The sequence below is a fragment of the Leptinotarsa decemlineata genome, unplaced genomic scaffold (assembly GCF_025532065.1).
Source record: "Leptinotarsa decemlineata unplaced genomic scaffold, Ldec_3_MD MMD2_tig00026328_RagTag_RagTag, whole genome shotgun sequence".
Taxonomy (NCBI): domain Eukaryota; kingdom Metazoa; phylum Arthropoda; class Insecta; order Coleoptera; family Chrysomelidae; genus Leptinotarsa; species Leptinotarsa decemlineata.
In genome coordinates this window covers 22274347-22299639 of record NW_027412688.1, presented here as the reverse complement: position 1 = coordinate 22299639, position 25293 = coordinate 22274347, and the positions used below count along the sequence as shown (strand labels likewise).

Below are 25293 nucleotides of genomic sequence, written 5' to 3'. Positions count from 1 at the left end.
GTGACTTTTTATTTTGTATTTCTATTGGTATTTACATGGTTTAGGCATATATGTTTCGATTTGATTTAGTATTCTTAATTTGAATTATAACTTTATTTTAACAGATGTTTGTTAGAATTTTTTACGGTTTAGTTTTCTAGGCAACAAAATCTAAATTGATTTCTGAAGTAATTTTGTTCATTCATACCTCATAAAAGATATTTAGTAAATGTGAAATTACTTTCGTATAATTCCTTCCCTCAGATTAATTGCGTTGTAATTTTTCGTAATTAGTAAATCAAAGTTTAACTGTTTGAAAAGTGCAGCAGTAAAGAATAAATTATTGACTTTTCATTGATAATGGTTTTTAATTATGCTTATGTATCAAGCTATTTCGCAAAAAGTAGAAATAAAGTGAAATATTTATCTGTTTTTAAAAACTGTATCAACTTTGCATCACTTTTGGCATAATTTTTTCTGGTGTTTTAAATTTTTGCGAAATAAGTTGTATTTAGAATTGTAATTGGTAATAAAAATGCGTTGGAAAGATAAGTTAGGCATAAAGCACTAACTTTGTTGAGGTTTGGCTAAATTTGAGAAATCGGCAAATGTCAAATTTTCGAAAAACTGTAAAAAAACTAAATTTGTACTAGAGAGCTAAAAATTCGTATATGGGTAAAAAATGAAAAAACAATCATCTTTTTTCTTTACCGATTTTCGAAATTTCGAGCAATAACTGCTTTTCTGAACATTTTTTCGAAAAAATGTCAAATTTGACAGGGAAGAAAAATCACTTGATCGGTTATATGCATGTCATTTGGCATCATTTTTAAAGCACAAGCTAATGGAGATATCAAAAGTTGCTTGAAGAGAAGAACAAAAAAAAATCCCATTTGATGCGGACTTTATGTATGACACTGTATATTCTTCAGTAGTCTATGGGGCGTCTAGGTTACAACTTTTCTTCTTTGGAGTATTGTTCTCATGTATGGAGGTCCGCTAAGCATACCCCGAAGCTGCTGGATTCCATACAGAAAAGAGCCATCCGCCTAATTGGAGACGCAAACATCACTTGCAACCTTGATAGTCTGGAACATCGAAGAAAGGATGGGGAATTGTCTATAGGTACTTTCACGGGAAGTGTTCAAGTGATTTGGCACACTTGATTCGACCAAAGGCGGTACATTTCAGAAATACGCGACGGACTGTGTCTGTTCATCGTTTTGAGGTTCAACTCAGTACACCTTGAACTTCACTGTTTGAGAACTCTTCTATTTGGAAAACTGCGTGCAAAAAAACTTCCTGCGAACATTTTTGAATGAATTTAATCTCCAGCGCTCTAAGAGCGGTGCCTGTGCGCTGGAGATTTTCCTATAGTGCTTGTGTTTTATCCTCCTTAAAAAAAGCGAAAATGAAAAAATATCTTCTTACTGGTTTTTTGTGTAGGTATATATTCCACAATCTGAAAAATAAACATAACTGAATCAATAGCAAATCGGCTGAAGTATGATGAAAAGCAACCTAAAAAGTTTACTCCGAAAAATAACTGCTTGATAAACCACTGGAGATTTTAATCAGTCAGTAACTTGTCATATCCTCAATAAATGTACATGAGCAATGTGACGTATTGAATTTGGAAGAGATAGGTTGGAAACTCAACCTTTTGGAATGCTTAAAAAACATTACATTTGAAAATTTGGGATTATTACTCAATGATCAAATGTTTCTGAACTGTTCCCCAGTATTGAATTCAGTTTTTAATGAGAAAATTTAGGATTTTTCCTCAAAAGTAGGTAAAATGAGGCAAAATTTGTGTTCATTATTATCCATTTTAATGAGTTGTTATTAGAAAGGTAAATATTTTATGTTATGAATTATCAGGTAGAAATTTGGCAGGTGTTAATAGCCATTAAGATTCAAATTACAATAAAAGCATGACGTTTAGTCAGTATTGTTGAAGCCTGAAGATGCTATTGTATATCGAAACACGTGCCGTGATATTGTAAACTGTCAAGTGGCGATCTCACATTACAGTGGTTTTTTCAATGCGTTATTACCAACAGATAAGAGATTTCAAATGTCCCATTTTGTTTTCACATATATTCAGTGGACATACTTGAAGACTGGCTGTAAATCAAATTAACTGAAAGAACGATTTGTTCAGGTCAGTCTCGACTAACCTACACAGTAGGTTTATGGACTGACACCTATCAGAAAACAAATATTTCCCTGGCTAATACCAAGAACGGCGTTGGATCATATCTAACAGGGGTCAGTGCAGGATTCTTCACAGAAGTAATTCTTGCATATGATTGATTTTGGTAATACAACTACTGGAATCGATTTTCAATTATTGGAACAGACACACTTGCACACCGGTTTTGGGCTATTTAGCCTCTTGTCAGTGCAAGGTAGTGGTCATCATCAATTTAAAGTTGATGATATTCCATAATTGAAAATTGACTTCCTTTCAGAGTATCATTCCTCTAACCAAGCTGGAGCAATCGAAAACAAACAAATTTGTCATCGCTCCGCGAATTTTGGATATGCGGTTGGTTAATACCTTGTTTATCAGATGCACCGTTGACAAATTTGTTGTTTGTCCTCCGCTTCAGCTTGGTTAGAGGAATAATACTCCGAAAGGAATTTGATTTTTAATTATGGAATATCGTCAACTTTAGGTTGATGATGGTCACTACCTTGCACTGACGAGAGGCCAGATAGCCCGAAACTGTTGCATATAATCCAACGCTCTTCGTGGTATTAGCCAGGGAAATAGTTGTTTTCTGATAGGTGTCAGTCCATCAACCTATAGTGTAGGTAATTTATGACTGGCCTGAACGAATTTTTCTTTTAGTTAATTTGCCCTGTTTTGTTTCATCTCCATTGATTTTTTTGATTATCGGTATTATGCTTTATGTGTAGGTATCTCACCACTTACAGAGTTTTCTACTGGTAAAACTAGTGCACATTGTGTATATTTATATCCTCCATTAATAAAGAATAGAAAAATGCTGCACCAGTTTTACCAATGAAAAACACCAATATAGGTAGTATCTTCAGTGGCAAATATTATTACAGTGTATATAAGTAGAGTTCATTCGTAGTTCGCAACAAATGGAACTTTGAATACCGCCAAAAAGTTGCATGTCCATAACAAGTAATTGAATTGGATGCCTTTAGAATAGCTTCAAGTCAAACATCTTGCAAAGAAGAAAATATTAAATTCTTTAAAGAATAAAAGTACCTTTAAATCGATCAAAGTATCCAAATCTTCATGAACATGCTTCTGATAAATAAATATTAATGGAGTTTTATCCCAACACCTTGACACGTGTTTCGATTACCAAGTGACCACCTTCAAAATTAAGATTAAACTGCTTCTGATAAACAAAACTTGAAAGTATCACGAGTAGCCATGAAAAAAAAATGAGAGCTTCAAGTATCAATATTCTTCTTATTTTCTTATTTTTTCTTATTTTTTAAACTTGTGTTATTACAAATGACTCGTCCAGCAGAAATAGCAGAATTAGTTTTGATATGTGGAGCTGCGGAAATTTTTAACAAATAAAATCCGTTAAAAAGTTCACTACTCAACGGTCAGTATAGAATTCTGAAACAATTCAAGCATACGGGATTATTAACAAACAAGCAAACAATAAAGTGGATACGATAACTGTATGCATAGAAGTATTTCAGGAAGTTATCAAAAACCCTAGATGGTCCACACAACAACGTTATGAGTACACGGGTATAAAAAAACTTCCGTGAGGCGCATTTTTCAGAAAATCCAAAAAGTATTTGTTCATTTCAAGCCAGAGACTAAGTATGTTTTAAGATTTTTAATGTAAGTTCAATCAATGTGAGATAGAGAAAATGCATGAATTCTATCGACATATATATTCTGTTTAACAATGATATTAAAAAAAAACATATACTAACAAGGAATTACCTTCCACTGGTATTGAAGGGCTTGAAGCAAAAATATTCCTGCAAGGGTATTGCGATCTATTCAAATGAATTTTGTAGATCAACAATTAGATTCATTCCACGAAATGGTGAAAATACTGAAACACTTCGATAAATTTCTCCGTATTTGTTAAGTTGTCTGGATCATGTGACAGTTTTAGTACTTAAACCTACTCACTGAAGATCTCTTCTATTTGTAGCATCTTCTTAAGAATTTGAAATAATATATATTTCATACTCCAATTCAGAGTTTTTTCATATGCATATCATGAACAATGTAATACCTTTGTAAAATATATATTGGAGAAAGTTTAAAATACTTTCAGATATTAGATATTGCGTTGAAGATGAAGTCGGCGGTCACCTAAAACATATACAAGTCCAAGTGAATTCTATAAACGTACTTCAATTTGGAAAAAATTGTTTCAAAGTGATTTGATTATGGCTACTTCAGATACAAAATACTAAAAAAATATATCATAAATATGTAATAAATATTTTCAAGAAAATAATGTATGACTTTCCATCTTGAAGCCATTACAAGTATATCTAATGAGGTTATTGAACATGCAATTCAAATTTCGATTATGCAATTTTTTAAAAGAAAATCACATTTATTGCAAACTTAATAGACCCCAATGTATATTATTCATTGACTGAATACGATTCTCTATCTGAATCTTTCTTGTATTGACTCGATATTACTTCTTTTTTCAGCACTGACTCGTTAGTACAAAAAACAATTAGGAAAAATTTCAAAAACTATACCGTACTGATCATTGCACACAGACTGAACACTATCATGGACTGTGACAAAATTCTGGTAATGGATTTTGGAGAAGTAATGGAATATGCACCTCCTCATCAATTATTGCAGAACCCAACTGGATACTTTACAAAAATGGTAGAAGAAACTGGGCCATTGATGTCGGCCCATCTCAAAGAAATTGTTGAAAAGACGTATCATGAGAAAAAAGAAGTTATCTGATTATTTCCATAGAATGGATATTATTCTGGATTTTTATCGTTTGACGATTTCGTTAAGTTTTGATTTCTAATATTTCACGAAATATTTTATTGTATGTCTGGGCCTAGTGATAATTTTAAAAAATATGGAGTCTTTGAACACCTTTTGTACAAATGAAAGACATTATATTCATTTTTATCTTTTATTGTGACGATAATACTTCCTTCCTCTCAATTAATTGATGGATGTAGCCGTTACTACGTGGTAGGGAATCATAATGAAGAAAAGAGAATTGAAACTTTATGTGTTTTTACCACTTCTATTTGTAACTAACGTTACTGCAGTTTCTTCCTATAAGGACATTTTCAAACTTTATGTATAAGTTTGAAAATGTCCTTACAGGACGAAACTGCAGTAACGTTAGTTACAAATAAAAGTGGTAAAAAACATAGAAAGTTTCAATTCTATTTTCTTCATTCCTTCCTTTCTCTTTCCTCAACAAAATAGTGATGTATAAGAATACATTTATATGCTTGAATACTTGAAAAGTATTGATAACCTGAGAGAAATTTCACTTTCAAGTGATACACTAATAGGTACCTACACTGATATTCCATTTGGATTGATGATCAAACCTTCGGCAATCACTCTATAACTCATTTGGTCAATAATAAACTCTATTGCTGATCATACAAGAATACTATTATTAGGAATGTGTCAAACTCACTGTCGTAAAGTAACAGGCTTATGTTCAATAGTGCAATAAGTGCAGAAATCAACCTATTCCATCCCTGTGTATGAAAGTTATGACGCGAGTGCCGCAATCACAAGAGTGTGGAATATGTTTTCTGCATGAGTAGCACACTAAACTTCTACGATCAAATCAAAAATATATCTATTGATTCTATTTTAAACTATATATTTCATAACCGCAGTTAACGATATAAATTGTAGGTACAGGTAAATAATATCTTGAATTTTTTACTGACTTTTGTATTTTTTTAGAAACCTGCAATCGTTTTCAGCAGATTGCAGGATTTCATTTGCTAATGATATTTTGCTTACCAGACTGTCATCGATATATCCCTTTACGTTGTGGTCGATTTCCACCCGCGGCTCCGTATTGTTAAAGGGTTGTTATGTTTTCAAAAGTCTGTCTACCACTATCGCCGCAGATGATCGTTGAATACAATGACTTGTATAGTTTTCAGTATCTGGCAACTTTTAAAATTGAGCAATTTGCTATGCCATATTTATAAATTTGTTTATTCCAACACATCGCCCTGCACGTTTTCCCTTCTTGTAATTTGTAATAAAGCAGTCATGAGATACATGTGGTGGGTCAAGTTTAAGGTATCATTTTTTTTACTATTTTGTTAAAATGTCTTGTTAGTGTAAATTTTCGAGTAATTTTTCATTTTTTAATACTTATATTTTTACTGAAACAGCCCAGCCAATATCCTGAATATCACAATATATTATTCAGACTGATCTATTCGTTAAAACGTTTTCAAGACAGCGATAAAATAACAAATATGGATAAAACTCGTTTATAATGAGAGATTATAAGCATTCATGGAATTATCGCACTCACTACATTTTTGAACCAAAAACCATACATGTAGGGGAACAGAAGGTATAACGGACCAGTTAAGGAAAAATGAATGTAACATAAAAAATTAAAACTTGATTCTTCTTACTTTGTTATTATATAATTGAGCATTTATTAATCAAACTTATTATTAAGGATCACTTGAATCAAATCACAGATATGGAAGATATTGGATGATTTCCAAAACCCTCGGTTTGGCCCATTCTGCCTACACGTGAAGGTAAAATGTACCAGTCATGGAGGCAAAATGGACCTATGGCAACATAAAAACGGAAAAAAAAATCTCTACTATTTATTCAACTGCACACCTTTCGCAAACAAATCTAACATCTTCATTATTATCTTCGACACCTGCACAATTACATTGTGCCCATAAAGAACATGCGGGGCACTGTACCCAGCCTTCTGTTGATTCAGAAAATGAATGAGAGCAATAAAAACATCGTACGTCTTCTTCATCTTCGCTAGATGAGTCTTTGCTTTTCTTTTTAGAGTTCTTCTTTGTAGATTTCTCCTTTCCTTTTCCTTTTTGAGTGTTTGTTTGTTTTCCTATTCTCTTCTTTCTAGTAAAAAGATTTTGTTTTACCTTCTTTGTGTTTTCTTTCGTTTCCTGTGCTCTTTTAGTAGCTTCTAATTCTTCGCGATAGGGTGGTGATGTTATTTCGACTGTCTTTCCTCTCTTAATATTAGGTTTAGTCAGTTTAGAAGTTCTACGGATGGCCATGATATCTTTTAGATCAATAAAAAAGGATGTACTCGTAGATGGCTATTGCTCATCATTGCTGGTTACATCTTTATTTTGGGCAATGTTCTGATCACTTGATGCTGATGGTGGTGGTACAGCAGTGTTCATCTTTATTAGTCATTGATAACCATGGTTCAGTGATACCTTCATTGCTAGATCTGGCAGGTTCAGCTGTAAATGTCTCATCATTGACTAGAGGTGGTGTCATATTTACTTGAATAGCTGCATGATAGGCAATTACTGATAATTCAGGTTCATCGATGATGAGCGCTTCTTCGGGTTGAATCATCGATGGTCCTGATTCGTTATCTGATGACGTTGCTTCTGGCATCTCAATATCAGTGGTCGCTGCTGCCAAAAAGTCTGCTTCTGTGAACACGTCAGGGTTTAATGGCCAGATGCCAGTGGCTCGAAAAGCATTATAAGCAGTTGGCAAAGTTGCAGCTTTTTGGAAGGCTTTGTCGACTAGCTCTGCAACTTGAAATTGAGTTATCACTTTTGACGAATTAAATCTCAGCCAGTTATTTGTAGGTTCCGTATAATAAGTTGAAAAAGGTTTCATAGTTCCTACATCTAATGGTTGTAGTCTATATGTGCAGTGGGGCGGAAATGAAAGCACATGCACACCGTTATCCCATCCTAAATTGATAATATCCATGTTTTTCGTGTGACTGGCATGCCAATCGAGCGAAAGCAAGACTGGATTATTGACGATCTCTCTTGAAAATTTAATAAACTTCTTGAACCACTCTGTAAAAATATCTTTTTGTATCTTTGTATTGATACTGAATGCTCCCAGTGGAGCATTCAGTATCAATTTGGGTTTTATCCTTTTACGAGGGAACACGAATAAGGGAGGCATATAAGACCCGTCCACACCGAAGCAGCAAACGACAGTATCAAGCTGGCCCCGCTCAGCAGAAGTTAATAGCCCCACCTGTTTCTTTCCTTTTGTACCAACAATACGGGGCATACTCTTTGGTACCGTTGTCATGCTCGTTTTATCGTCATTGAAAATTCGATCGGGTGTCAATTTATACTTTGTTGTTGTATCTGTTAATAAATCGAAAAACCGTTTAACCTGAACTTGTTTGAATCCAGATGCTTGAGCTGCTGAAGTGGGTTCTGGTTTTCGTAGACTTGAGTCAGGGTTACGCTTCAAGAAATTTCCGAGCCATATTCTTCCAGCCATTTTTGTCTCGTGACAGAAATTGTGTTGTAGTTTATTTTGTTCGGCTAGCTCATATGCGAGACGCCTGAGATCCTTTGTGGTTGAACCAAAAAAGCGATTTTCGATTTTTTTGACATAGAATGCTAGTTCTCTCTCTTGTTCAACATTGAAAATCTTTTCATACCTGACCATTTTCTTTTCCGTAGCTACAGTTAAGTCTTTGGTGCTTTCATATTTGGTAAGTCTTCGTATTAATGTAGTCTTTGGAACATTAAATGTGGCGGCCGCTTTGTTAAGCCCCATTTTTGTGCGAAGCTACATTTTAGATGGCATTTTTCATGTCCTCCTTACGCCAAGATTGTCGGTCCGACTTTCTTCTATAGTTGTTAACCATCTAAAATGAAAATACCTATTTTCAATATCAAATTATGAATATATAATCACAAACCAATTGCAATGAAGGTGAAATGAACCACGTAGTCCATTTTGCCCGTTCCGTTTTGCCTTTTCGGTAGGCATGTAAACAATAAATTATTTTGAGGTTAAGATTGAGGAGAATCTTGTCTATTCAGTGTTAAAACTAAGTAAAACAAACAATATATCATATAATAATACAAAATCCCTGATATCTTTAACGTAATAAAACTGAAGGCAGATCAAAATTTGCTGTTTTTCCATCAAAATACGTAAAAATTAACTCGTAGCGGCACATGTTTATTAAAAACATGTGCCGCTACACGGCCGTTTCAAGGACACTGACCAACTCTGAGTGAAAGGCGACTGTCAAGTTGACCCAAGTCGATAGTAGATGGCGTTAACAGTTTGAAAGTTGTAAGTCTGGTCCGTTCTACCTGCAGGGTCCGTTTTACCTTCCGTTTCCCTATATATATAATGTAATGAAAAAATTATAGCAGAAATCTGTTATTTTGCATACAACTTTATTATTTTGGTCAGTTGTTCAACTGAGCAACAATGAATATCACATGAAAGTGGCAACTCTGTCTTAGTAGCGATGATTGGCGATGCAAAACCAATCCGAGTTGAAGCACGGGTTAGAACTTAGAACATCCCCCGATAATTACATCTCTGTTCTCGTGTTTTGGAGGGAAAAACTTTCGAGAACTGTGTTGTCGAACAGATTTCTATTTACACCCCATTTCCTGTTTACATTCGGTTTAAATTATAATGAATAATGGTTCTAAAACAAGTACATGCCATTATGATGAACATTACCTTGCACTGACCAGTAGACAAATAGCCCGAAATCAATCTGCATGTGTGTTCCAATGATGAAAAATCGACTCCGGCAGTTGTATCGCCAGCAGCATATGCAGGAATTATTTCTGTGAAGAATTTTGTACTGACACCTATTGAATGTAACCCAACGCCCTTCGTAGTATAAGACAGGGGATTAGTTGTTTTCTGATAGGTGTCAGTCCATAAACATACTGTGTAGGTAAGGGAAGACTGGCCTGAACGAATTGTTTCTTTAGATAATTTGATTTCAAGCCAGTCTTCCAGTATGCCCACGTACTATAGACATAAAAGTAATTTTGTTTATTTGATTTAATTCCTTATCAAAATACAACGAGTCTGTGGATCATACTGTGGTGAGCTGCGAATTTTTGTTTCAATGGGTGATTAAAATGGTTGTTTATAGTTGTATCGGCATAGATTGGTTTGTGGCGACTACCACAAACGATTACCATTCATAACTGATATATAAAACATTTTTTCTTGCAAGTGATTTTGTAAAATTCAATACCCTACATCCACTCCATCTCGCAGAAGGTAATTCTCTGAAATTGCCTTTATTCTAAACAGGTTTCTCATTAATATCAAGCGGCCTATTGTCGGTACGTCCTCTCAATGATATTCATTATTTGTCACAAAGAATGGCAGTTTAAATAATTATAATAATTTTTTTCTCAATCGTCTTACCTACATCCAACTATTTATCAACCATAGATCCATCCATTACCTCATGTAAATTTGATGCATGACGAAATCAACTTTTTTTTGCAATGGTTATTGAAGCTTCCCATTGCATGATTCTATTTTGAGAAAAAACTTTCACAAATTCACCAACTTGTTTGGAACTAGTATTTTCCACCCTTCCTCCTAGCAAACAAGGAAATTCTTGCAATATGCTATATTTTCTAGAAACGAATAGAGTAATGAACTCTGGAGTATTGAAATCGTCCGGAGAATGTTTTCTTCATTTCACCTCATTCTGGAAATTTGAATAACATCTGGTTTCCCAATTTCATCAATAGTATATTTCCTGGCAAACTTCCTATTGCTTCAGTCAAGCAATATCGTTCGAATCAAATTTGTTTTCACTGATTACATTAAAACTAGACTTCGACTGGTGTAACTCGTTGCATCTTGGAAATTTTCACTAGGATCTACAGATACATAATCGGAAGTGAGCTTCTGTTCTCTACTTAGTCTATCAGAAGAACATTCAGCTTCATTCCGTCTCTTGTCAACAAAAAAAATTTGCAAGGGTACTTTGTCACATGTACCACAAAAATATCTCTCATCAATTCAACTCTGACGAATACGTATAATTTTTCAGTGTGGAAATAATATTTCTCTGAAACATTTGTTTTATTCGTGTCGGGGGCATACGGGTTGCTGTAACCTGATATTCCACCTGCTGGGTGCGCTGATGGGTTCTACAATCCTAGGTAATATTATAGTTTCGTGTATAGCTCCGCCGTTACTCTGGAGCAAAAAGGATATATTCTTCCGTTGTGCTATCTGCTTTAACATCGCAAAACCCTTTCTTTCCCAAGACCATTGATGGTCATTTAGGAAGAAGAACTAAATAAAATAAATTTTACTAGTTTGTTACAGGCTTCCTAGGTATCGTGACGGGTGAGATGACAAGAAGATGGGTTATCTGCCAAAACTGGCAAAGAAGTACAGTTTTAAGCTAAACAAACACAGAACTGATGTCTAGTCTCGGCAATGTCTAGTCTGCGCAAGCAACACGAGAAAAAGAGAAGAAGAGTAAGGTTAGCCATGGTTAAAATGAGGGGTTAGGTTTAATTTGTGTTGAAAATAATAAATATGTATTAACCAATCTATGTAAATATATGAAGTGAGTTTTCATAAAAAACACAATTTTAATAAATTGAAAACTTGGGTTTTCTCATCAGATAATATGAAGGTTAAGGTAATTAGCCGAAATCCAGACGAATATTTACGAGAAACTAAATATGATCTACACAAAGGTAAGAAAGAACCTTTCAAAATAACAACGGCAAATTCTAATACAGTATTTCATATTTCATCATATTTTTAGTTCAAAGAAACTATGACCCGTCTCTACATCCATTTGAAGCAGCCAGAGAATATACAAGAGCTTTGAATGCTGTTAAGCTCGAAAAAGTTTTTGCCAAACCTTTCATCGGTAACCTGGATGGCCACAGAGATAGCGTATCCTGTATATCCAAACATCCGAAAAAGCTCTCAGAATTGATCAGTGGATCATTCGATGGTGAAGTTAGAATTTGGGATATTCCCCAACAAATTTGTACTAGAAATTTCGTAGCACATGATGGGATAGTCAGAGGGGTTGTGTATACACCTAGTGGAGATCACTTTATCACTCTTGGAGATGATAAAACAATAAAGACGTGGCAAGCTGTTTCATCAACATTCAGTGAAGTTGAAGCCCCAACGAATACTGTTCTTAGTAGGACTGTATTGACTAGTATTTCACATCACAGGAAAAAACCTATTTTTGCAACTGCTGGAGAGGTGTGCCAACTCTGGGAAGAAAGCAGGAATGAACCTATTCGAAAAATAGAGTGGGGTGTGGATAGTTTACATGATATTGAGTTTAATCCTGTTGAAACAAGTATACTTGCTACTTGTGCCAGTGATAGAAGCATTATTCTGTATGACATGAGAGAAAATCATCCCCTGAGAAAGATTGTGATGAAGCTAAGGACAAATAAATTGGCATGGAATCCTATGGAGCCATACATTTTCACATCTGCCAATGAAGATTACAAGTAAGTTAGTTCATAGATGATCTGTTAGTGTGACTGGTTGACTGGTTTTTATTTTGAATAAAAATTCTTATTTTTGTTTACGAATCTGAAGTCAAACCTATAAATGTGGCTACAAAAATGTAATGATGTAGGAACAAATAGGAATAAATGGTTTCGTAGTCTAAATAACGGGTTCTAGAAGGCCTACAAAGTTATTAGAATAATAACCTCCCAGACTGTGGAACTTAATTCATTCATTTCAAATGTTATCACAAAATTATAAGCTTCTGTTATTTCATAATTTCATGATTTGTATAACTTTTTCAATGAATTACCAAAAATAATATTCTAAAAGCTTCTTGTTTCACTAAAATAACCATTTTCATGCAATCATGTTCCGATATTGCACGCTTATCATCGACATTGCGTATTCAATATAGAAACTGTACCGTTTCAATTTGACATGCAACAATTCATAGCTGCCTTGGGTTATCATATAACCAAGGAAATTTTTTTCTCACTATAATGCAGAATTGAGAAATTTTAATTCTGAACATCCAGAAGCGATGAGAGAAGTGGAACATTGAAATATATCAAAAATGCAATGGGATATTTCCTAGATTCATATCAAAATTTGACACATGCCAAATTTTTACATAAATAAAACCAGTCTGATTAGAAACACGCTCCACTCTACTCGATATTTCAATATATTCAACAAATTGTTAGAAAATTACTAAGGCCAAAATCAAAATTGCTAATATAGGTATCAATGTTAGTGGTGAAAAAAATTCTATATATACCTCGGCTGAGAATGCTATTATTTACCTCGCACATTATATCCCTCGGCGATACGCGCCTCAGGAAATAAAAATGCTCGGTAAATAATAGGTCACTTCTCACCCTAGGTATATAATATACTATTTTTCTTTTAAAATCAATTATATTACCGCATCATTTGATCATCATATTCAGAAAATTACACATTTATAAAATTAACTTCTTTAAAAAATAGAGGATCTACAAAAATTCACATTTTGCACTCTTATCTTTCTACTCCAAGAAAACTAAAATATGTTTCACATCAATAATTTCATTCATGTATTTTTATGAAGTGAGTCGATAATTGAGTCATTCTCTTTTATAAATATGGGATTCTATGCTTTATCAACTGAGAAAGATTTAGATCAACATCTAGATCCAGTGTACAAGTGTGTTATCAAAAATACAGTCTGAGAAACCAGTTGACTCATTATGCAATGGTATTCATGGTAATACATCTCCAACAACTGATGGGTCAGTGTTTTAATGAAGAGGAATGGGTTATTGTTTTAATAAATTTACTTAATTCAAGTAAATCTAAAAAGGCAGTAATCTGTCTAGCTTTCTAGTTGTGCAGACCTGTTATTTAGATATACGAGATCAAGTTCAAATATGCAACTACCGAAGCTGACTTTTTTTTTTCAGTCTCTATACTTTTGATACTCGTAACCTGAAACAACCCACAAATGTTCACATGGATCATGTCGGTGCTGTAACTTATGTGGATTATGCTCCAACTGGCAAAGAATTTGTATCTGGCAGTTACGACAAATCCATCAGGATATTTGTTGCCGAAAAAGGACATTCCCGGGAAATCTATCATACCAAGAGAATGCAGAGGCTGACTTGTGTACATTGGACTTTGGATAATAAATACATTATTAGTGGATCTGATGAAATGAACATTAGAATATGGAAAGCAAGGGCTTCAGAGAAATTGGGACCGGTGAGTAAAAGTTAACTAATGAATCTAATCAGAATATATTTTGTCACTGCTGTTTTCCATTTGGTCAATGAGATGAAAAAACCTCATGAAATATATTGAGCTATCAAGAAGGTATGTTTCACATTAGAGCAAGCAACTGATTTTTCAACCATCATCCATTACCAACACAAAATGTCGAGTAAAAAGTATGGTTATAAATTCATCACTTGTTAATGAGTTATGTTAATATTTGATTCGTTTTAAAAGTGATTCATTTTTATTTCACTATTCATATGAATAACGATGAATTATGTGTATTTTTGTATAAAAAAAAGCTAAAACCCACTAGATATTTGATGAATCTGATTAAAAGATCAGTGAATACAATGCAATACAATTTTTGCGGGGAAATTATATTTGGGCTGCCCTTCAACTATAAAAATCACAATTTCGAAAAATTATTCATTTAATTTTCAATGTTCCAGTTGAAACCAAGAGAAAAAGCAGCTTTACGTTACAGTGACGCTTTAAAGGAAAAATATGCAAGTCACCCCCAAATCAAGAGAATCGCCAGACATAGGCATGTTCCCAAGCATGTATATAATGCTCAGAGTGAATTGCGCACTATCAAAGAAAAGGTGAAGAGGAAAGAAGCCAACAGAAGGGCGCATTCGAAGAAGGGAGAAGTGCCATTTGTTCCTGAAAGACAAAAGCATGTTATTAAAGAACAGAAATGATCTCCAGATTCTGTTACAAGGTACATTGAAACTAATGAGTTACTTTTGGTTATTGCTCATTGAATAATTACGTTTCAAGTTACTTTGACCTATTAAAAATTGGGTTTCAGCAATTTTTTGTTTTTAAATTAACAAAAACAAAGTTATTGTACACCAATTATGAATTATGTTTTGTCAAATAACCATTGAATTTAATATGGTTTTTTATGTTAAATAAACATTCGTTATTTAAAACTTGAACTTTATTTGTTTATACTCCTAGTGACGTTAAACTGTTAGAACTTATAAATATTTCAATGAAAATATTCAGATATAAATAACTAGGAAATGTAGCAATTGTACAGTAAAGTACATATAAGAGTTTTATTAACTCGCCAACAAAAACTTGAGAATCTACTACTTGAATTTTTATGCTAATAATGTAGATTCAGTAACTATTTGTAGTAGAAATTAAAATTCACTGTTGAAGAAAATATAAATGAATTTTTGTGGTATATAAATCTGTTTAAAATCTGTTTTTCTGTTATCAGCAGTCGCTCCCTTACAAACTACCCTCAAAAGTAGAAACTTGTGCGAGATAAAGAGTAACAAGGTCCTACCTTTTAACGTGTGGTTCCTAGCACGATTTCCACAACCTTCATTCTGTTGCAAGTTTTTAAAATTGAAAGGGCCTAGATATATTTTGGAGACATTTTCTTGTTTTTGAATTTGAATTGAACTCTTCAAATGCCATAACATTGGTCCTCTTGCTGAGTGCATGATCCAATACTGTTGACTTGTTGATAGCAAGTAGCAGTTTCAATTTCACTTTTTTCCACAACAAGCCTTCGTCTGTGGAGATTTCAACTGTGGTAGCAAATATGTATGATTACTCAAATAATTAGTTATAGCTGGGGAGGAATTCAGGATAAAAAAGATACGACTAATGAAAGGGGTCACTCTTTATACTTTCAAAGTATTCTCTTTGCACAAAATTCTGTAATACTGGTACCTGAAGTATACTTGGATGAAATATTTTCTATAAATGATCGATCTCTTTGCAATGATGCTGATGAGCATCTGTCACAACAAAATGATATGCAAATGGGTACAGCCAGTGCAGTAAACTTGCTATTAATCGATGACATGCAATACAAGGAAAAATGTCACTTGAAGTCAATTGGCCAGTATACATTATTCTGGTCCAGTTTCTAGTCTCATTCTATTATAACATTTTATATTATATATTATCAGTTACACGACCTTGCCAATATAACATAATACAAGTACCCAGTGTACCAATGTTTAAAATGAATAAATAATTGAATAAAAACTGAATGATTCATTGTTAGAGGTAGACTGGGGTGTCTTAAATTAATTACAAACTAACGATTGTAATTTTCTGGCAGATTTTCTTATAAATATTCACATAAACCTTGTTGAAAGACATTTTCCTCTGAGGAAGAACGGAATCAGATCATCTGCCCCTTAAATTACCTAAATGACAGTCTGAAACCAATGAGGGACTCATTACTTTCTATAAAAATGATATTTGATATGTGACAAATAACACTCAAAATAGAGCCTCATACAAATATTACAAAACTCTACAGAAAAGCACTGACAAATGCAAAAAAGGAGTCTTATGATCATTCATGAAATAAACCCCCAGCAATGAATAGTAATTTCATGAACTACACCTCACGATTTGATCAAATCGTGAGGTGTAGTTTATTAAATTACTATGGATCTTCATCAAGTAACGGCCGAATCAATCAGATAATTGATAGATCAAGGACATCAAAAACAAGAATTGCAGGAGTGTAGATGAAATTTCTATTGAAATATTTGAACCTCTACCTTACTCAACTTGGGTTGTTTTATCACATCTTATCAATCTGTCTTTTCAATCTGGCGACTTCCCGTCGTTCCTGAAGACTTCTCTCATAATCCCTCTTTATAAGGGTGGACCTACTGATGATCCTTCCAACTACAGGCCTATAGCACTTATTCCTGCCTGCACAAATCATGGGAAAATTGGTCAAAATAAAGAATTTTTTGTTTTCGTAAAGACAATAACATTGTTACTCCTCACTTATTTGGAATCCAAGAAAATAAGGGTAATAACGTTTTCTCTACTAGAAACGGTTTATTCCCAATTTAATGCTAAATTTCTGCAATTTTCTGTGACTTATTGAAGGCATTCGACTATGTCAACCACGAGATACTCCCAAATAAATTGCAGATGTATGGCTTCAGAGACATCACCATTCAGTAGTTCCAATCATATTTATCGGGCCGCAAATAAATAGTAAAAACATCTGAGTGCTCTTCTTAACAGTCCATCAAATGTGGAGTGCCTCAAGGCTCTATCCTTGGCCCAATTTTATTTCTTCTCTATATAAATTTTTTTAGCTCTCAAAGATTTATAAGCTACATTTACCCTCTTTGCTCTTTGCCTTATTAAGGCACAACAAGGATAATACCATTCTGCATGAGATCATCTCTGAAAACATCAAAAAAATTGAAGAATGGTATCACTGTGATAAGTTATCTTCACTATCAATGAAACCAGCATCCTTAATATTCGTTGCACCTTACCTGAGATCTGCCTTGGTAACAAAATCTTAGAAAGTATACATACTTATAAATTTCTTGGGCTGAATGTAGGTGATAAAATTGAAGTTCAAGGACCATACAATAAACATAAGCAAAAAGCTTTCCTCAGTCCCCTTCGCACTGAGAGTCATCTTTACAGAACTAGGCTATGCCCATTCAAGAACACCCTACTTTGCTCTCATAGATTTCCATATTAGATACAGAATTGCCTTCTGGGGAGTCTACTCTAGATACTTATTTCATCTGATTTTTGTTCTTCAAAAAAGAACTATACGATACATGTGCAAAACTGCTTCCCCAGTTACATGCGATCCTCTTCTCAAAGCTCATGGTACTTCAACAGTAGCCTCCTAATACATTTTGGAAACAATATATTTAATAAATAAACGTGTGAGATACACTTCCCATAATACCCAAAGTCACAATAGCAATATAGAACTGCATATTCCACAAACTCATTATTTAGGGACTCATTTATTTTTAATGGCATCAAACTTTTTAATCACCTGCCAGTTAAAATCAAAAAAATTGATGTGTAAAATAATTTCAGAAAAGAGGTCAAAATATTTATAGCTGATGGAGTGTATTTATTACTCAGTTCAGGAGTATTTTGAAGAAACTTTCGTCTCCTGTTCTATTATATTTATATATTTTGTATTATAAGACTTTGTCTATAAGATGTATTTTTTTTCTGTCAATGAAGTATATTTGATTCGATTCGATTAGACAGCTGGAGATTGATTAACTATGGGAAAAACAAACAAAAATCAAATATGTTTAAAAATTTGTATAAAATCTGTTTTTCTGTTAACCAGTAAACTTGTGCGAGCTAAGGATTAACGAGGTCTTACCTTTTAACGTGTGATTCCTAACACGGGTTGGACGATAGCAAGTGAATACGACAGTCAATTCGAGTGAGTGAACAAAGCACCCACGTCGAACCGCCTGACTACTCATTAATAACTTTTTTTAAGGGTTTCTGAAAATATCATCAAGACTTTACTCCTTGCCAACCAACCGTCAATTGTTTTTTTTTGCTGACTTGCCTAAACAACCAATTCATTTTTTCTAGCACCGATGTCATTAGCTGAAGTTATAGCTGCCTTGAAAAAATTGAATAATTCTGCCTGTTTTGATTCACGTGGTCTGAATAGCAAAGTAATCAAATGAAAACTGGCAATACTAATTGAAACGTTGGTCGTTTCAATAAACTATTGCTTTATCCAAGGTGTTTTTCCTGAGAACCTGAAACTAACAAAGTAATTCCAATTTTTAAGAATGGGAACCCTGATCACGCAAATGACTACAGACTCATTTCCATCATCAATACTTTAAAGAGTCTTTTAAATAATTGTGAAATAACGCATTATTTTTTTAATAAACAAAATATACTTCTGTAGGTCAATTAGGTCCGAGTCGACTGTTTACAGTATAGGCAATCCCAAATGTTTGAAAGGGACAACACACAGAAATTACTCTGTGTGACCTTTCAAAAGCTTTTTATAGTGTGTCTCACAAAAAACTTTTGGATAAATTGAACTTTTATGGGATCCGGAGAATACCTCTAAAATTAATTGAATTGAACCTACACAATAGGTATCAGACTGTGTTCAATAATATAATTTATCATCAATCTTCCATAAGTAATTGAGTTTCCCGGGATAGCATGCTGGGCCTACTTCTATTAATGGTTCATCTCAATGATTTCTTTCACTTTGTCTCCCCCAGCAAGTGTATTAAATGTATCTTGATAAAATAAAAGTTCTCAGTCAGCTCAGTGAACTATTTGAAGCTGAAGCAAATACTAGGTTTACTACGAATCACCTCAAGTCAGATCGATATGAAACCCAATAACTTTTTTTTTTCTATCATGATCTTCACATCCATGTATAGAGTTACTTTCGTAATTCATGAATGAATTGTGTATTTTTTCGTATAATATTATCCAGATTGGAACTGAAGAGTCCTGAGACAAGTGTCTAACGGCAAAACATCGATGTCTACCAGTGAGGATAATAGTGTTCCATGTAAGTGCAATTTTTTATTATTCATTTAGTGTAGATACCTGACTTCATCCCATAACGAATGTTTGGAATACAAACTGAAAGTAGAATATTATTCTAATTCTGTATAATTCAGTGTTCATATAAAAGCATTTGTTTCTAAAGAATTTTTTCTTTCTTTTGATTCAATGTTTATATGAAAGTAGATGTTTCAGGGGGCTTTTTCTTTCAGTTTGTGTCTAAAAGTTACTTCTTTGCATGATCTACACACATATTTTAACATTGATTCCAACTGAAAAATATTCTCAGCCCTTCTGTTCTGCTATCTTTTGTGGTGCAGACTATTGCGCTCATTGTCAGACGTTGTTCATAAAATACAGGATATTACCCTTAATCTGTATTTGTATTTATCGAACCGCCGTAGATATCGACAAGAAAATAATAAACTTTTCAACCAATAGTGCATTTTATAACCGTGCCACAAGGTCCTCTGGGAAAATAAGACCTCCCAAACTAAGATTATCTGTGTTTCAACAGCTCAATATCAGTGTGCAAATGAACTTGCACCAGTATTTTGCAGACTTTTCAACCTGTCTTATAAGAAAGGGGTTTTTACTTCTTATTGGAAGATTGCTCGCGTTCAGCCTATTCCCAAAAACGGCAAGTAACTCTTCCAAATAAATAACTATGGACCAGTCACTTTGCTATCAGTGATATCTAAAATCGTGGAGAAAGTCGTCAACCACCATATCCTCAAATATTTGGAAGGCTTCAACATCTTGAGCGATTATCAATATGGCTTTCGGAAAATAAGATCAACAGGCGACCTTCTGTCGTATGTTGGCCATATTTGGAATAACGCAATTGAGAAACATGGAGAGTCAAGAGTTGTTGCACTTGACATTTCTAAGGCCTTTGACTGTGTGTAGCATGACGGTTTGCTGGCCAAACTTCGATGCTATGGCTTGTCAGATCATTTTTGTGTATGGCTCTTCAGCTGCCTCAAAGAACGTTCCTGCAAGTGGCCGTCGATGGATATCTCTCGAATACTGTCACTATCAACGCTAGTGTTCCCGAGGGATCCATATTGTCTTCAACCCTCTTTTTATTATATATCAACGACTTAGTGAAAAAAAAACAAGAATTCAATATATCGTTTTGCTGACTACAGCACACTTGCCTGTTCATTACATTTGGATTCCAGAATATCGGCTGCGGATGCACATCTTCGCCGGCAGCAGGAAATTGAATATCTTAATGAGGATCTAGAAGTAATTTTGAATTGAGGTGAAAGTAACCAGATTCAATTCAATGCCTTGAAAACCCAGATATAATGATGTCAGGTCAGACAATTCCGCTTTCTACTTCGATAAGTTTGTTGGGGGTTAAAATGGACACCAATATGTCTTAGCACAATCATGTTGCTGGAATTACAAAGGCTGCTTCTCAAAAGCTTGGAACACTGTTCCGAACCAGAAAACTGTACACGCCTTAGCACCTTTTGATGCTTTATAAGGCTTAGATCAGACCTTCTTTGGAGTAGTGTTGTATTGTATGAGCTCCGCCCCCAAACATACCCTGAAGCTGCTGGATTCCATCCAGAAAAGAGCCATCCGCCTGATTGGAGACGCGAACATCACTTGCAATCTTGATAGTCTGGAACATCGAAGAAACGTTGGAGATTCATCTCTCTTTGATAGATACTTTCATGGAAAGTGTTCAAGTGACATGGCACATTTAATTCTATCAAGAGCGGTACATATCAGAAATACGCGATGGACTGAGGCTGCTCAGCGTTTTGAAGTTCAACTCAGTACACCTCGAACTTCACTGTTTAAGAACATTTTCATTTGGAGAACGGCGTTTATGTGGAATGAACTTCCCGAGAACGTTTTTCCAAATTGATTTAATCTCCGGCGATTCAAATCCAATGTGAATCACTACTTTCGCGTAGGCACCACTGACCGCCTTAAGGATTTTCCTGTAGTGCTTGCGGTGCTTAAAGTTTATCAGAAATTGTCATTGGAAATAACATTCTTGGAAAACAACAAAATCAAAAAAATTCTGAAGAACTTTATGCTTACAAGTTTTTTTTTTTCGTTGAAGAATTCCCTATCATTTCACCTGAAATACTTACCCAAAACTTTCAGTGTCGCAACTTCTATGGGTTTTATTGTTTTAATGGTCAATATTTTCATGATGTGATCATAGCACACAATTGTTTTTTAATTGTATTCTGTATTATATGAATTTTGAATCTGATCTGCAAATTGCAGTTTCTGTAATCATATTCCAGTACAGAAATCGACCTGCTACAAATGTATTTTCATCATAAAGTAGTGTTGATGTGTGTGCTTTGCTCCACTCACTCAATCTACCGCTGTGTAAACCGGTGGTTCAAGCCGCGAGGACGGACGATCGATTTTCACTTGCTATCGTCCAGCCCATGTTTGAAGGTAAGACCTTGTCAGTCCTCAGCTCGCACAAGTTTCAACTTTTGAGAGTTGTCGTTCGTAGGGGGGCTAGAGCTGGTTAACGGAAAAACAGATTTTAACAGATAGTCGCAATAACAGTTTTGGGGTCACTTCAGTAATTTGCCCTCTTTATTTGATTCCTTTTGAAAATATTTGTGATTTTAAGGGTGAAAACCCAAAAATATAAAGAATATAACAACAAATAGCAATCAGGCAGAATGAAAATAACATTTTATTGATGACAGATTTGTCATCATGGAGGTATATAATATACCAACAGAATTTCTTTGAAAATTACCAGGAAAATAAAAGTCAAAAGCACATTTAAAATGAATTTATTTAAAAATTTTCTAACTCAATTTCAATTAGAACATATGAAAAGTAAACCTTTATAAAATCTAAATAAACACTTTTTGGTTCGAGGCTGGGATACAAACTAGTTCATTGAAAGTTGATGTACTTTTATCTTTGTTCGTATCCTAAACACAAGTATAAAAATATTTAAAATTTGTGGTAATTCAAGAAAACTCGGTAGTTTTGTTTATAATTGGAAATTGGGTATACTTGAAAGGCTTTTCAGTTGAACTTGTTTTCCTTTTGAATAAAAACTGATAACTTTACTAAAGATTAAAAGACAACCAAAATATCAACTATCTTACATCTCTTCTTTCGTTTGTTGAGAAAAATTTAAAAAAACTAATTTTACTATTGTAACTTGTAGTCTTACCAAATATCTAAGTATACCAATTGTTAGGTGGAAATAAACAAACTTACCGTTTTGTCTGACCACAAAAATATTTAATTACAAGAAGGAAGTTTTTCAATAAAATTTGTTCATTTTCAGCAACATCAATTGTTTTTCATATGTCTTTCAACAAGAATTGAACAGGAGACTCAATTTCATGTGCGATGTTTGAGGAAGTTGGATTTAATCTACAGTTTGTTTGCATATTCACTATAAGCAGGAATAAAAAAATTTGTTAGGAATTTTTGATGATCTCTGAAAGAATCAAATGGATATTGTTCATATGCTTCTAAAGATATTTATGAATTTTGACACAATTGCGACAAAGAAGACATGCGAAATCAAATATATTCAAAATGAACCGAATAGTTTGGACCACTTATATCACCAAAAATTACACAATATAAACTCTGGATGTATAAATGGTAAAATTTGTTAAATAACATTCAAACAATTACCTATTTTGATTATATACAAAGTGTACATTTAAAAATAACTATACTTACGACATGAAATATCAAGAGCACTTAAGTTTCGCATCTTATAATTTATTATTTTTTACATTGAGCTGTCTTCATTACCTTACAGTAGCTTTAGGAAAACACTCATAATTTTGGTACAATATGGTAAACTCCTGTTGTTCACAATATATACTTATTTGTGGGGTAATACACACATTTATTTTACATATAATTATATGACTTGTCAAGCTACAGGGAAAACACATAACTTGAACGCTTCAGTAATTTAGTTAATAAAAAAAATAAAAATAATTATTCTAGTTCGACTAGTTTAAAATCGATTATAAAAACAAATGTTAGATTATAAGAATATGCTGAATAAAAAATATATTTTTCAAATCAGCTTCATATCTTTCAATCTATAACTCTGTCTAAATTCATCCAATGTTACTAGGTAAAAGAAGATATGTGATCTCTGCATTTTCAACCTTATGTTTTATAGTTATTGCAACTATATGAGAAAAAGTCAATTGAGATCATCATCAATAAATACTAGTATTTATTCAGTGAACTAATTATGTGACTTCCTCTGCATTTTTGCTCAACTTTGGTGTGAAACGAAAACAATGAAGACAGTGTTTGTTTATAAAATATTTACACTAGAGATACAATTTAAATCTAGCTTCTCATTGTCTCAACATGCAGTCCTTTGAGGTTTAGGATTGATTAATTTGTTGCCTTCAGAGTTATCAGAGTCGCTGGATTCTCCATCACTTACAGACACAACGTTGTAATTACATGTTACCTTCGGTTTCTTGATTGATACTTTACTATATCGTCCTTGCTGTGATTGAATAGTATTTTTCTGAAAAAATAAGTTAAATATTAGTAAAGTTATTCCTGCCAAATGTTATATTAGAATAAAATGGAATTACTTGTAGATTCAAATATTTTTGAATAACAATAAAAATATAATTTCCAAAAACTCGTGTTTCACTATACAATAGCGCCCAAAAATGTTTTTTTTTTCAAACTTAGAAGTGGAAATTTCACATTAAAGAATCAAATTGAAGAATCAAAAAACTAAGATATATTATCAAAATGTTGGTGGTTTGAGAACTAGACTTGGTGAATTTAAAAACTCTGTCCTGTGTTGCAATTATGATGTTATTAACTGAAACATGGCTAACTAACTATCACCTAATAATTTTCATCATAAAGTTATTACTGCCGAATTGGAACTATCAGTTGAATTTAAACCACTTCAATTTGAAGAGTTTTACTATGATTTCAAGAATGCAGACTATGTAGGCTTAAATAATTATTTTGCACCAATAAACTGGGGACTTATTCAATAATCTAGATATTCATAATATGGTTGAGAAATTTTACCAAATTATTGGGAACTCTTTTGCAAACTTCATTCCTAGGAAGAAAACCTAACCGTGTTAGTAATCACACGTTAAAAGGTAAGACCTCGTTAGTCCTTAGCTCGCACAAGTTTCTCAATTTCTGAGAGTTGTCGTTCGTATGGGGGCGACAGCTGATTAACGGAAAAACAGATTTTAAACAGATTTCTTTTTTTTTTTTAAGTAAACCAACAACTTATCCAAAATGGTATGCCAAAGAGCTGAAAGTTCTCATAGATGAGAAAAAGATAGCTCACGCAAATCTACTCGAAACTCAGAATTCACTGGACAAACATCAAATTAATTCATAACCAGTTTAAAAAGATTATCAGTATGAGTGTCAGTCTATTACTGTAATGATGCAAAATTGTTCATTTTTAGTTTATATTTAGTATAAGTATGTATCTGTATTATATTTAATATGTCAAAAGGGGAAAACCCATGTATAATGAAATAAGTAATAATAATAATAATAAAATAAATAAAAAAATCACTGAGCTATAAGGAAACCGGCAAAACTGACGTATTGGATTATGTAGAGGAACAAACATTGAACATATTTGCAGACCATATTACATCTGTTATGTTTAGAAATATGGTCAGGTAGGAACTGTCACATTTTCAATAATTTGGTAACTCTTCATTTTTAGAAATCACATCAAATATTTA

The 25293-nt window shown here is 33.5% G+C and overlaps 4 protein-coding genes across 11 annotated transcripts in view; 2 read left to right on the top strand and 2 right to left on the bottom strand.

Annotated features, from left to right (window-relative positions):
* The window catches only part of LOC111509685 (probable multidrug resistance-associated protein lethal(2)03659), an 87699-nt gene extending 82579 nt beyond the window's left edge, over positions 1-5120 (top strand). For both annotated transcript variants that reach the window (XM_074181932.1, XM_074181933.1), the window contains one exon: positions 4666-5120. In XM_074181932.1, the coding sequence (XP_074038033.1) occupies positions 4666-4936 (271 nt within the window). In that variant the 3' untranslated portion in view covers positions 4937-5120. The remainder of the gene's footprint in view (positions 1-4665) is intronic.
* A 1498-nt stretch (positions 5121-6618) lies between these two features.
* LOC141485388 (uncharacterized) lies at positions 6619-9250 on the bottom strand. The gene is made up of 2 exons (XM_074181943.1): positions 8892-9250; positions 6619-8837 (listed from the first exon to the last, which is right to left on the bottom strand). The coding sequence occupies exon 2, from the start codon at positions 8744-8746 to the stop codon at positions 7343-7345; it is 1404 nt and encodes a 467-aa protein (XP_074038044.1). The 5' UTR covers positions 8747-8837; positions 8892-9250; the 3' UTR covers positions 6619-7342.
* Positions 9251-11435: 2185 nt separating this feature from the next.
* Positions 11436-23985, top strand: LOC111509686 (DDB1- and CUL4-associated factor 13). 2 transcript variants are annotated; one of them, XM_074181945.1, is made up of 5 exons: positions 11436-11685; positions 11757-12471; positions 13918-14218; positions 14683-14954; positions 22854-23985. In XM_074181945.1, the coding sequence occupies exons 1-4, from the start codon at positions 11616-11618 to the stop codon at positions 14932-14934; spliced, it is 1338 nt and encodes a 445-aa protein (XP_074038046.1). In that variant the 5' UTR covers positions 11436-11615; the 3' UTR covers positions 14935-14954; positions 22854-23985. The 2 variants fall into 2 exon arrangements, with proteins under 2 accessions (XP_074038046.1, XP_074038045.1); XM_074181944.1 differs by lacking the exon at positions 22854-23985 and having other exon boundaries at positions 11437-11685; positions 14683-15174.
* The window catches only part of Fur2 (furin-like protease 2), a 1328139-nt gene continuing 1325174 nt past the window's right edge, over positions 22329-25293 (bottom strand). For all 6 annotated transcript variants that reach the window (XM_074181937.1, XM_074181935.1, XM_074181936.1 and 3 more), the window contains one exon: positions 22329-24080. In XM_074181937.1, coding sequence (XP_074038038.1) covers positions 23910-24080 — 171 coding nt within the window. In that variant the 3' untranslated portion in view covers positions 22329-23909. The remainder of the gene's footprint in view (positions 24081-25293) is intronic.

Bases quoted from the DNA above. Each gene is read 5' to 3' on its own strand.
- LOC111509686 (XM_074181945.1), top strand. From the start codon at position 11,616: ATGAAGGTTAAGGTAATTAGCCGAAATCCAGACGAATATTTACGAGAA. The intron at 12,472-13,917 runs GTAAGTTAGTTC...TTTTTTTTTCAG, and splicing joins TCTGCCAATGAAGATTACAA to TCTCTATACTTTTGATACTC. The intron at 14,219-14,682 runs GTGAGTAAAAGT...TCAATGTTCCAG, and splicing joins CTTCAGAGAAATTGGGACCG to TTGAAACCAAGAGAAAAAGC.
- LOC141485388 (XM_074181943.1), bottom strand. From the start codon at position 8,746: ATGGGGCTTAACAAAGCGGCCGCCACATTTAATGTTCCAAAGACTACA.